Raw genomic sequence first — 12,592 nt, 5'->3', positions numbered from 1 at the left:
CCCGAGCGAACTGCCCAGATGAGACTGGTGCAGGGGCTGCAGCCTGCATATTTTGATGTGCTATCATGCGGTCCAGGAGTTCGATCAGGGCATGCATGCACATAAACAGCTGAAGTGGGAGTCAAATCAGGCTGGCGGTGAAGTGGCTCATGGCTAGGCTGAGTAGCTGGAAGGGATGATGATGACTGTGTGAACTGAGAGGTAGAAATTGGTGCTGAACGGGGAAACACTGGCTCTTGAGGAAGATGGGAGGAGGGAACAGTGGTCGAAGCTGGAATAAACGGAACTGCTGAATGTGAAAACTGAGGAGCAAAGGCTGAGACTGGTGGCATGCTGACCATTGTTGCAGGTGCACCCTGCGAAGCAAACCCCGATGAAGAGGCAAACTGTGAAGTGGGACTGACCTGCACTGGTTGCAATGCCTCTCTTTCCTGTGACAGTTCCGTCTGTGTGTGGCAGACTGGATGTCTCTGTGGGGTTTGAGAATAAACTTGGGTGCGTGTCCTGAGCTCGCTCTGAAAGTTGTCAATGCGTTCTTGAACTTCACTAGTTGTCCACTCTTCAGCTGCCTTGTAGCTGAACCAGTTCGGATCGGGTCTGGACAATACTTGATGAACATCATAGACACTTTCCAGCCTGGGTCCTCAACGTTACGGCCCTGTCTCCGTATGCACTCATTTGCAATGTCGATAGCATTATTCAGCCTGATCCAGTACTCCATCACACTCTCATGTTGCGCTGGCTTGGTGTTATAGAAATCAGCCATTGGCATGGAAGAGTAAGTCAGCTTACCAAAGTGTTGTTTCAGACTGGATTACTGTAATTCATTACTGTCTGGCTGTCCAAATAGCTCTTTAAAAAGCCTCCAATTGATTCAAAATGCCGCAGCAAGAGCATTGACAGGAATTAGCAAGAGAGATCATATTACTCCAGTTTTAGCTTCTCTTCACTGGCTCCCTTTAAAGTCTAGAATAGAATTTAAAATCCTCCTCCTTACATACAAGGCCCTTAAAGGCCTAGCTCCATCGTATCTTAAAGACCTTATTGTACCATATCATCCCAACAGATCACTTCGGTCTGAAAGTGCAGGCCTACTTGTGGTTCCTAGAATTTCAAAAAGTAGAATGGGAGGCAGAGCTTTCAGCTATCAGGCTCCTCTCCTGTGGAACCAGCTCCCAGTTTGGGTTCGGGAGGCAGACACTCTCTCTATTTTTAAGGTCAGGCTTAAGACTTTCCTTTTTGATCAAGCTTATAGTTAGGGCTGGACTAAACCATCCCTTAGTTATGCTGCTATAGGCCTAGGCTGCTGGGGGACGATGCACCAAACACATGTCCTCCTTCTTTCTTCTCTCTCCTCTCGCGCATCCTCCACTTTCTTTTCTCTGGCACAGAGCTCTTGCCCTCTAATTTCCTATCTACTACTAGTCATGCAATTCTGTGCTATTACTATGTAGAATGTTTACTGCTGTGTGTGTGTGCCCCCCCGCCCCTTCTTGTGAGTATCTCTGGCCTGGAGTTGTGCGTTTCCTGTAGAGCTCCATACTATATCTGTTGTCGTGGTCTCATCAGCCTGCCCAGTCTTCATGGAATCCTGAAGTTATCCACTCCTACCTGAATGAACAATTCTCCAACCTGCCTATGATTCCTCTTACATTTTCGAACTGTCATGTAACATCATCAGTTTGTATCATAAGATTCCACATGTACGCTTTAGTCAGATATGTGTATCTATGACAGATGTATGTTTATCTTGCTGTTCTCTTCTCTCTTTCTTCTGTCTGTACCCGGCTGGCCTTAGGCAGATGGGTCCCTCCATATGAGCTGGGTTCTGCTCGAGGTTTCTTCCTGTTAAAAGGGAGTTTTTCCTTGCCACCGTTGCCTTCAGGCTTGCTCTGGGGGTTTCAGGCCGGGTTTTTGTAAAGCGTCTTGAGACGATTTGTATTGTTATTGACGCTATATAAATAAAATTGAATTGAATTGAATTGAAATGTCAAAGATCAGTCCAGGGGTCTGGATATAGTCAAGTGAAAGGTTATGGCACAGTGTGACCCTGACTACATCCTTTTCCCTCCCCATTAGCTTAGCCAGTATCTCTTATGACTGCCCATGCTTTGGTATGTTTCTTTTTGCAAGATACGTTTCCACCATTTCCACCCACTCACGCACAGAACACTTATCAGTACCATCGCCTTTGAAAACTGGTGGTTCCTTAAAGGGGAGCTACTGTTTTTTACAACCTGGACCTTATTTCTAGCATAAAATACCATCGTTTACTCACCAATATCACTTTCGTTTCACTTGCACTTGTTCAGGAGATAATTAGATCAGCGTATATCAGCGGGGTCTGTAGTTTGACCTACAGACCCCGGATGATGTGTTCTGACCTGGATGATATCGTATCCAAGCGGGGAGCACACCCGCTAACAAACCATAGCAGTAGCAAATTACAGGTAAACAAGCCCACCATCGCGGGTGCGAGAGCAGCTTTAGAGGTTGTGTCTCGGTGCCCTGAGCACTCCCGCTGCATGGATATACACTGATCTAATTATCTCCTGAACAAGTGCAAATGATACAAAAGTGATATTGGTGAGGAAACGATGGTATTTTATGCTAGAAATAAGGTCCAGGTTGTAAAAAACAGTAGTTCCGTTTTAACATCAGACTGCATGACAAGTTTAACACCGGACAAATTCAACTCATTAGGTCTGTGTTCGGCAGACGTAGGTTCAGTGTCTGTCTTGTCACCCTGCAACTGAGCAGCAATCTATTGACCTATCTGGTTTGCCAAATCTGAAATGAGAATACCCAACTCAATGTGAGATGCTGAAGTTTGTAACTCACATGATAGAACCTGAATGCAAGTGGAACAACCCCTTGGTGTTCCCAACCCACCCACTCTAGGTGTCTGAACCCCTTCATTGAGAAACCACCCTCTCCCAAAACTCAAACTTGTGTAAACCTCGCCAGCTCCCTCCGAAGTAGCTGCTGGCTCCATGTTAGCAAAAACAAATGCACAATAGGAAACCCCCTTCAAAAAAGAAAAAAAAAACTGCAAGTATCCACACACTGTACCAATTCACATCAAAATATTTTTCACTCAAAGCTTTAAAATATGAAAATCAGGCCAAAAGTTAGCTGTGTGTGCGTGTTTTTTCTGCGTTGTGTTCAATAATGATGACACGGGAAACAGATCTTGAGTTTCTGGTCCTGTTTTACTGGCTCTGTGGTACATGAAAACAAAAATGAGCTGTATGTGCACATAGAAGCCAGCCTCTCTCCTCTGTGTATAATCAGAACAGCCTTTTTACACTCAAATAATTCAGAAATACAAACAAATTTGATTTGGTCACAAGGAAACACATATTTTTTTTCCTTTTTACAAAACATCACAATAAACTTGGTCCCATAAATACATTAAATACCAAGTACAAAATACATTATCAATTCAACATTTATCCCCATATCTGTGGTACATGAAAACAAAAATGATCTGCTTGTGCACATAGAAGCCAGATGCTCTCCTGGAGAAAAGAGCAAAACTACGTTAATAGGGGATAACGAAGCGAGACGAGCAATACAGCTAACGTATCGCGCTAGCACTAGCTACTTTTGTGTGCCGAAACACCATTAAACACCAACAAATTAACATTTTGAAACCACGGGACTCACACAGGACAACTCGGACATATTGCTCAGCAAGGTTCAACAGTCTGTGTGCCTTAATACCAACTTTAATAAACTTTCAAAATATAAAACTGCTGAACGCAGCAACCATTCACATTCACGTTCACACCTACGGCCAATTTTAGTATCACCAATTGACTTAATGAGCATGTCTTTGGACGGTGGGAGGAAGCCGGAGTACCTGGAGAGAACGCACGCAGACACAGGGAGACCATGCAGACTCCACACAGAAAGGCCCAGTTGGCCCTTAGGAAATCAATAGAACTTTATCAGACTTTATATTATATAGATTATTCACCTGCAGCTATACAAAAACAAAAGGAATTTTGGATTCTTTAATCTTTGCAGTCCTAAAGGAGGTCTTCTTGATGTCCCTGGACTCTGACCAAGATGCTGAGGACCTATCTATGGCTATATCCAGCATGAAGGGGGAAAAACTCCTGGACCTGATGGAATTCACAGTCAAATACATCATATTTTTAAGGATAAACTATTACCTCCTCTACTTGAGATGTATAACGAGTCCTTAGACAGCGGCTTCCTCCCCCTTCTCTTGATATGGCGGTGATTTCACTCTTGTTAAAACCAGGGAAACCATCCACTCTATGTGGATCTTACAGGCCGATCTCACTTATTAATAATGATCTTAAAATTCTTTGTAAATTATTGGCAAAACGACTTGAAACACTTTTTACCACAGATAGTGCACTCTGAAGAGAGCGGCTTTGTCCACGGAAGACAAGGCTTTCACAATGTTTGAAGGGTGCTTAATATAATCTTTGAGAAATCTGGTAAGGACACTGCCATTCTGTCTTTAGATGCTGAAAAGGCTTTTGACAGAGTGGAGTGGCAGTATCTATTTGATGTTCTGCAAAGATTTGGTATAAAGGGGAAGTTTCTTAGCTGGATTTGACTGATTTGGCTGATCCACAGGCCATAGTTTTAACCAATGGTCTGACTTCTCAGCCTTTCCAGTAACAACAAGGAATGAAACAAGGCTGTTCCTGTCTGCATTGTCATTTACCCTAGCTATTGAGCCACTGGCTATGGCTATTCGTAAGAATACCAATTTGGTAGGCATTAGGATTGGAGACATAGAACATCGTATAGCTTTGTATGCTGATGATACAGTTCTGTTCTGCTCTTATTTGAAACATACTTCACCCCCACTGCTTGATCTGATTAAGTTTTTTGGTACTTTTGCAGGTTATAAAATTAATGATACTAAATCTGAGAGATTGAGATTGAGAAGACCTTGAGATTTCTCCAACTATTGCTAAAATTGTTGCCAATAACTATAACCCCTCACGTTTGTATCTTTTCCAATCCATTCCACTTGCACCGCCATCATCATATGGAACAACAGGTGTCCCAGGCTTAGGCTGTCATTGCTGTATCTACCATATGATAGAAGTGGATTACAGCTTCCAAATCTTGAGTGGTATTACTGGGCAGCTCAAATCAGAGCAGCATTGTTTTATCTTGAAGACTTTCATCCTCCATCCTGGGTTTCAATAGAATCACACCTAATTAATATCTCCCCAAATTTATATATATATCTATATATAATACATATATGCAAATAAGACTAACTAATTAAACAGACCAAAAATCCCTTTCTTAAAAATACTTAAATCAGTGGTTCCCAACCTTTTCACAGCACGTACCCCTTCAGACATTTGACCTCCAGCCATGTACCCCCTACTCTCACGCACTTGTAGCAGCTAGAAAAAGAAATGTCTGTGAGCCTGACTGGTGGTAGCAGTTGAGTTTTCTCTGGAAGGGCAATCTATCCGTTTTAGCCATTTATCCATTTTTGGCGGTTAGCCGGTTAGGTGACCGAGCGCTAGCTACATTAACAGCAAACTGATACATAGCTTCAAAGCCAGTTGTCCTACAATCTCGCTATTAACATACTTGACTCACATGAAAAACAGTCTTTTGATTTTTCATTCAGGTGGAGAATCAGAAAATGAGAAAATAGGGCTGCTTGATTATGGCAAAAATCATAGTCACAATTATTTTGATTGATATTGTAATCACGATTATTAAAGACGATTTATTCACTGATTTGAGAACGTTAGGTTACATTGTAACCTTGGTTCTCTGAGTGAAGAGACTATCTCTCCACTCCGTTACATATTCCATATGTATGGGGAATGACCTCCCCTGCATAAACGTGGATACTTCTTTAAGACACACCGGCTCACCCAGTCACGCCCCCAGGTTTACCCTGTAAAGCACCTGTGCTGGCATGAAATCAGTGGTAGTTTGATCGACACTGGTCTCCGAGCGGCCCTAAGAGCTGGAGAGATAGTCTCTTCACTCAGAGAACCAAAGTTACAACGTAACCTAACGTTATCTATCATCTCGAGACTATCTCTCCACTCCGTTACATATTCCATATGTACGGGGAACTCTTTAAGACACCCCGTGAGGGGACGGTGCAGCCCAACGTGCAACAAACAAACTATTTACAAATGTACACTATTTACATACCACCCAGGTCAAGGCCCGCAAGGCGCAAGGCCAAGCCTGAGAGGCAGAGGGCTCCTCAGGTCGGTCCGCAAGACACAGGATCGACCCAAGAACACAGGAAAAGGCCCCACAAGACGTAAAGGCCAGTTACCGTGAAAGGGGGTGACCACTCAGACCAACCGACTCTGCCGGTCGAGGGTCAACAGGTGATGGGGAAAGGAGGCACAGCCCCGTTGACCCTTAACAAGTCCCACCCAGCACCCTGTCCAAAGGAAGGGCTGGCTGCGACATCTAGGCGGTAAAACCTTGAAAAGGTGGACTGAGATGACCATATGGCTGCGGCACATATGGTGGCCAGAGAGGCTCCTCGCCCAAAGGCCCATGAGGTGGCCACACCCCGAGTTGAGTGTGCCCGAACCCTGGGTGGGACAGGTATACCAGAAAGTGTGTATACCTGCTGAACCACGTCCACGACCCAGTGGGACAGCCTCTGCTTTGACAGGGGTCTCCCCAAATGACTGGTGTCGAAACAGATGAAGAGCTGGTCAGTCTTCCTGACAGCCTCAGTGCGCTGGATATACGCTTTCAAGGCCCTGACAGGACACAGCACAGACTGGCGTTGCCCAGTCTCCCCGTCTCCTCCAGAAGGGAGCGCTCGTAGTTCTACGGACTGAGATAAGTGAAACTCAGAAAAAACCTGAGACAGGAAAGCTGGGTTGGGGTGGAAAACCACGTTTGACCCGTCTGGTGAGAGCCTGCAGCAGTCACTGTGGACCGACAGTGCCTGGAGCTTACTCACCCTCCTGGCGGAGGTTATGGCCAGCAAAAATGCAGTTTTAAGGGAAAGCCACTTCACCTCAGCAGCCCCAAGGGGCTCGAAGGGAGAGCGCCTAAGCGCATCGAGAACCACGTCCAGATCCCATGGAGGGACTGTAGGTCTAGTCCTGCAAACTGTCACCCACCGTGCGCCTTTAAGGAACCTTGAAATCAAGGAGCAGCTGGCCTCACTCAGTGCGTGTTCACCGCCACGCACCGCCTTGATCGCCACCACCAGAGCAGCCTCTGGGGCCATGGGTGAGCCAGGAGGATTGTCGTTCCTCAGGGAGAAGAAGTGTAGACAATGTGCTGACTCCCTGGAGGCGAACAGGTCGACCTCCGCCCTGCCGAGGCGACCCCAGATCCAGGAGAATGGAGGCTCCACCCACAGGTGGTGGAGCCCCCATTCTCCTGGGCACGGGCCCCCTCTCGACATGATATCCGCGGCCGTGTTCAATGACGCCGGCACGTGTACTGCTCTGAGCGAGCAGAAGAGGGGGTGGGCCCATCTCAGCAGCCTGGTTGCCAGCTTGCACAAGATGGGGGAGCCCAGGCCCCCCTGCTTGTTGATGTAGGCGGCTGCCACCGTGCTGTTGGTCCTGACAATGACATGGTGGTCTCTGAGTCTCGGCAGGAACTGGTGAAGTGCAAGAAAGACGGTTCTCAACTCCAGGACGTTTATGTGCTGGGTTGTCCAAGGACTGGTCCAGCACCCGCTGACCCCCCAGCCCTCGTGGACGGCGCCCCAGCCTGCCAAGGATGCATCGGTGGAGACCACTTGGCGATAGATCACTGGTCCCAGAGTACTCCCTTTCTGTATGTTGTCCAAAACTCTCCACCAGTGAAGGGCTGTGTGAAGTCCCCGGGAGACCACCACCTCGGAGTGGTGGGACCCCTGTGGACATAAGCCCAGGCTCAGCAAGGACCATTGGACAGGTCTCATGTGCAGAGAGACTACTTGCACCATTGTCGCCATCAAGCCCATGAGGCAAAGGCAGAGCCCCCAGCTGACCCGAGAATGCAGCTGGAAGTGTCTGAGGCAGGCCCTGCAGGCTTGTCGCCTCTTCTGTGACAGCACGATGATTGCAGTCCTGGAGTCCAGGACTGTGCCCAGAAACGTTGTCACCTGGGCAGGCTGGAGCCTGCTCTTCTCGTAATTGAGGCGTAGCCCTAAGCCCTGAACGTGCTCCAGGAGCAGGGCCACGTGACTGTGGCATTGCTCCCCTGAGACTGCACAGACCAGCCAGTCGTCGAGGTAATTGAGGACCCTCAGTCCTCGGCGCCTTAGTGGTGCAAGAACCGCGTCCATGCATCGAGTAAATGTACGGGGGGCCAGGGAAATGCCAAAAGGCAAGACCTGAAATTCGAAGACCTCGCCCTCGAAGCCGAACCTCAGGAAACGCCAGTGCCCCTTCCAGATGGGAATCTGGAAGTATGCATCCTTGAGGTCGATGGTGGCAAACCAATCTCCCGCGTGATGGCCTGCCTCACCCTGGGGACTGTCAGCATCCTGCACGGGGGGCTTCGTCCTATTCTGGACCTCAGGGGGCTCAACAAGTTCCTTCGCCCCCTGAGGTCCAGAATAGGACGAAGCCCCCCATCCTTCTTGGGTACCAAAAAATAGCGGGAGAAAAACCCAGCCTGGTGATCTCCCTGGTCCACCTGCCGTATGGCCTTCTTCTCCAGAAGGGAGGACAGATCGGCCCACAGTACTTCTGCATGCCGAGAGTCGCTCACCATGGTGAAAGTGGCCAGTCTTGTCACACAGGGTCGTCGAAGAAACTGCAGACGGTAGTCCTGTGTCATGGTGGATACAACCCATGGGTCCGCCCCCAAGCCCAGCCACGCTGCCCTGAAACTGGTCGACAGGGGAGGCTGGCTGACTGGGTTTCGGGATTAGTCAGGAGGGGGAAGGCTGCCTGGAAGACCCCCGAGCCTTAAATGACGGTCCCCCGCCCCTTGCTTGATGGCGCGTGTTTCGCCTACGGAGAGCCTCCAGCTATGGCCTGAGGTCCCCCGGTCCCCATGCCAGGACCTCAGGTGTTGGACAAGGTGCGGGCGCTGTTCCTGCCCGTCTCGAGCCCCTGGAGCGCCTCAAGAGGCTTCCCAAGACTCCCTGTGCGCAGCGGTGATTTTCCTGTGCCTGCTGCAGCAGCCTAGCAGCATCTGGGCCAAACACGGCTGAGGGGTCTACTGGCAGCCTTAGCAGGCAGTCCCGATCCTCATGCTGGAGCTGGGACTGAGACAGCCACAAGTGGCGTCTGACCACCCAAAGGCATGCCACAGCTTTGCCTGCCGTCTCCGCCTGCTCCTTCATAACTGAGGAGAGGCATGAGGAAGCTGCTTGAAGCTCGGCCACAACACTGGAGCCCCCTGAAACGTCCTGTAGCTGACGAGACAGCTGGCGAACGTACAGGGACATGATCGCTCCGGCGTTAGCCAGGCCGGTCTGAGTAGCCATGGCTCTGTGCAGCTTGGCAAGCAGGCCGTCCATAACCCTGCAATTCTTGCTAGGACAGGTGGCCCTGCCGAGGACAGAGCTGGAGGGAGAGACCAGCGGAGTAAGAGCCGGTTCCAGTGGCGGGAGCGACCCACAAGCGACCTGCTTGAAATAACATTTGTGGGAATGCCCACAAATATTATCCTTTTGGAAGAAAGTGCTAGAGGTTGTTAGTCAAATAATTTGTGAAGAGGTACCCCTTAACCCCAAAATATGTTTATTTCATATCTATCTATCTATCTAGAATTTGCCACCTCTAAAAGTGTAAAATCTTTGTTGAATAACTGTTTTTTGGAAGCTAAACGCTGTATAAACTGGGTATGGAAAACAGAAACAACTATCTTAGCACAACAGTTGTAGGGAATGTGTTTTTACTTTGCTCTGGAGAAGATAAGTTACACCAGTGGTTTTCAAAGTGGGGGCATAGGGGGGCCTCAGACAATTGGAGGGAAGATAAGAAAAAAAAATAGAAAAATGAAAAAAATATAATCGAATTATTTTTAACCATTATTATAAAATATAATTCATTCATTCATCTTCTATACCCGTTTAGTCCTGTTAAGGGTCACGGGGGTCTGCTGGAGCCTATCCCAGCCGTCATCAGGCGAGAGGCAGGGGTACACCCTGGACAGGTCGCCAGTCCATCGCAGGGCCACACAGAGACAGACAACCATTCACACTCACATGCACACCTACGGCCAATTTAGAATCACCAATTAACCTAATGAGCATGTCTCTGGACGGTGGGAGGAAGCCGGAGTACCCGGAGAGAACCCACGCAGACACAGGGAGAACATGCAAACTCCACACAGAAAGGCCAGCCGGCCCATGGATTCGAACCGGTGACCTTCTTGCTGTGAGGCATCAGTGCTAACCACCTCGCCACTGTGCCGCCCTATAAAACATAATTATTTTATGAATCATTATTATAAAATATAATTAAATTTTTTTTTTTAAATCATTATCATAAAACATAATTATTAATATATCATATCCAAATGTTATTTGCTATGCTCATCTTTCTGATTCCCTGCCAGTCAAAACGTTGTTCATGACCTCATAATCTGTGTAGACCTGGCGGTTTGCACCACTTATCAAGCTGCTTTGCTCCTCAAGCTAGCATGTAGTTAGCAAAAAATGGACAGGTTTTTGACAAGAAAGAGACCGAAGGAACAGACCAACAGCCCTGTCGTGGAGGACACTGCTGCAAAAAAAACCTAAGAACTCCTGGTCAACTAAAATCAGAAAATATGAGGCAGCACTTATGCTAAACAAATAATATATTGAATAGTGAATAAAAGTAAGAAAAAAACATTATAAAAATGACATTTCTTTACATATTTTGTAGCGTTGTCTATAGGTTTGCAAAGGGGGTCCCCGGCCAGAAGCTAATACTGTTTGGGGGGGGCCTTGGCATGGAAAAGTTTGGGAACCCATGAGTTACACAACAAGACAAGCTAGACATGTTTTGGAAGATCTGGAGCAAATTTAGTTGTATACGTATATAGCCCTGCCTTCCCCTTTTTTCTCTGTCAGGTTGTAATCGTTGAACTCGTCTCATAGTTTTGTCTCGTTCTTGGATTCATGTCTTGAAGTAGTTTTGTCTTATCATGTTTAGATTACCTGCCATCTCTACAGCACTTTTAGTTTAGTCTTGTTTTTGTTCATTAAATACCTATTTGCCAACTCCTGCCTCAGCTGCTCTGTCCTGCATTTGGGTCCAACCCCCATATCCTGCGAACCTTCTTGACAATCATGTTCTTTTCAATGAAATTCGGGGTTTTTTTCCCATTGAGATCTAATTTGTTTTCAACAGAAGAGTGTTTACTGGGCCATACATTTTTTGAGCATTGTCAAAATAATTATATTTTTATCTTGCAAGAAGAAGAATTATTGAAGTGTTATTCCCTTATTTTTCCTCAGGGGGAAATTCTTCCTCTGCATTTCAGAGTAGTGCGTACACTTGGGTACACACTGTTCTGTATTGCTTTGTCTTTTCTTGCTATGTTTCTGCTTTTAGTTGATCGGATACATAACTTTCTAATATAAAGGAATGTTGCTCTAAATATTTACAGACAAACTACTGAATTAATTGACATACCTAGCTATACTAACCTTATTTTGTCCTAACAATCTTACATAATCCCAGGCTGATCTTCGGACCAGGGTGACCCGCTCAGTGCAGACTGATCTGAGTCAAGGGAGACGAGAAAATGTGACTCAAACCTGGCTGCCCTTGGACACTACCTGTCAAAGCAAGAGAGATGATGAGACCATCATGGCCAAACCTCAGATCTACGTGGCAGCTCTGAGGGAACAAAGAGATGGACATGTGGTCAAAATAAATCTTACCAGATTGGTAGATGAATAATCAAATTGTACAAAGTTATAAGCATGTTGTGTTTGTTTTTTGCTCTTGAGTAGTCTGCATACTGTATGAAGGTGGGGTTTAGGGTTTTGATGGGATACTAATGCATCACATAATAGAGAGAAATACAGTATGTAACGATTTATGAAGTAAACACTTCTTTAATAAACTAATCAAGAATATATTTTCATTGTTATCGTTTCAGAATCAGAATCACTTTGTCATTGTACAGAATACAACGACACTGAGGTAGCAGTTCTCCACATTCAGTACGGTTTAAAAGCGCTGTAGCTATAAAACCTAAAAATAAATTAAAATTAAATTAAAACAATAATATGTAACAGAGTTAAAAATATTGCACACATTAGTGTCTTTGAATGTTCAAGTGTTTTCAGGATTGTTCAGAGTTTAGTGCAATGACAGCTCTGGGATGGACGCTGTTTTTCAGTCTGGTTTGGCTTTGATCGCCCTGAAGCACCTGCCAGAGGGCAACAGTTCAAATAGGTGGTGACCAGGGTGGGATGGGTCTCTGAGGATGCTGTGGGCTCTCTTGGGGCAGCGTGTATCATAAATATCCTCAAGAGATGGAAGTGGGCAACCAATGACTTTTTGGGCGGTGTTAATGACCCTCTGCAGTGCCTTCCTTTCTGCTGCCATGCAGCTGGCAAACCACAGCAAAATGCTGTAGCTCAGCACTGTCTCCACGGTGCAGCGGTAAAAAGACACCAACAGTTTCTCAGGTAGAT

The 12,592-nt window shown here is 46.6% G+C and overlaps 1 protein-coding gene across 1 annotated transcript in view; it reads left to right on the top strand.

The window, feature by feature from the left end:
• Nucleotides 1–11,920, top strand: part of cfap206 (cilia and flagella associated protein 206) — a 46,350-nt gene extending 34,430 nt beyond the window's left edge. Inside the window, exon 12 of the mRNA XM_084559856.1 lies at nt 11,628–11,920. Within this exon, the coding sequence (XP_084415982.1) occupies nt 11,628–11,849 (222 nt within the window). The 3' untranslated portion in view covers nt 11,850–11,920. The remainder of the gene's footprint in view (nt 1–11,627) is intronic.
• Nucleotides 11,921–12,592: the final 672 nt, after the last annotated feature.

This window comes from Chelon labrosus, assembly GCF_963514085.1.
Source record: "Chelon labrosus genome assembly, chromosome: 14".
Taxonomy (NCBI): domain Eukaryota; kingdom Metazoa; phylum Chordata; class Actinopteri; order Mugiliformes; family Mugilidae; genus Chelon; species Chelon labrosus.
Note: the sequence above shows the minus strand (reverse complement) of the source record. Positions and strands in the feature narration are given on the sequence as shown.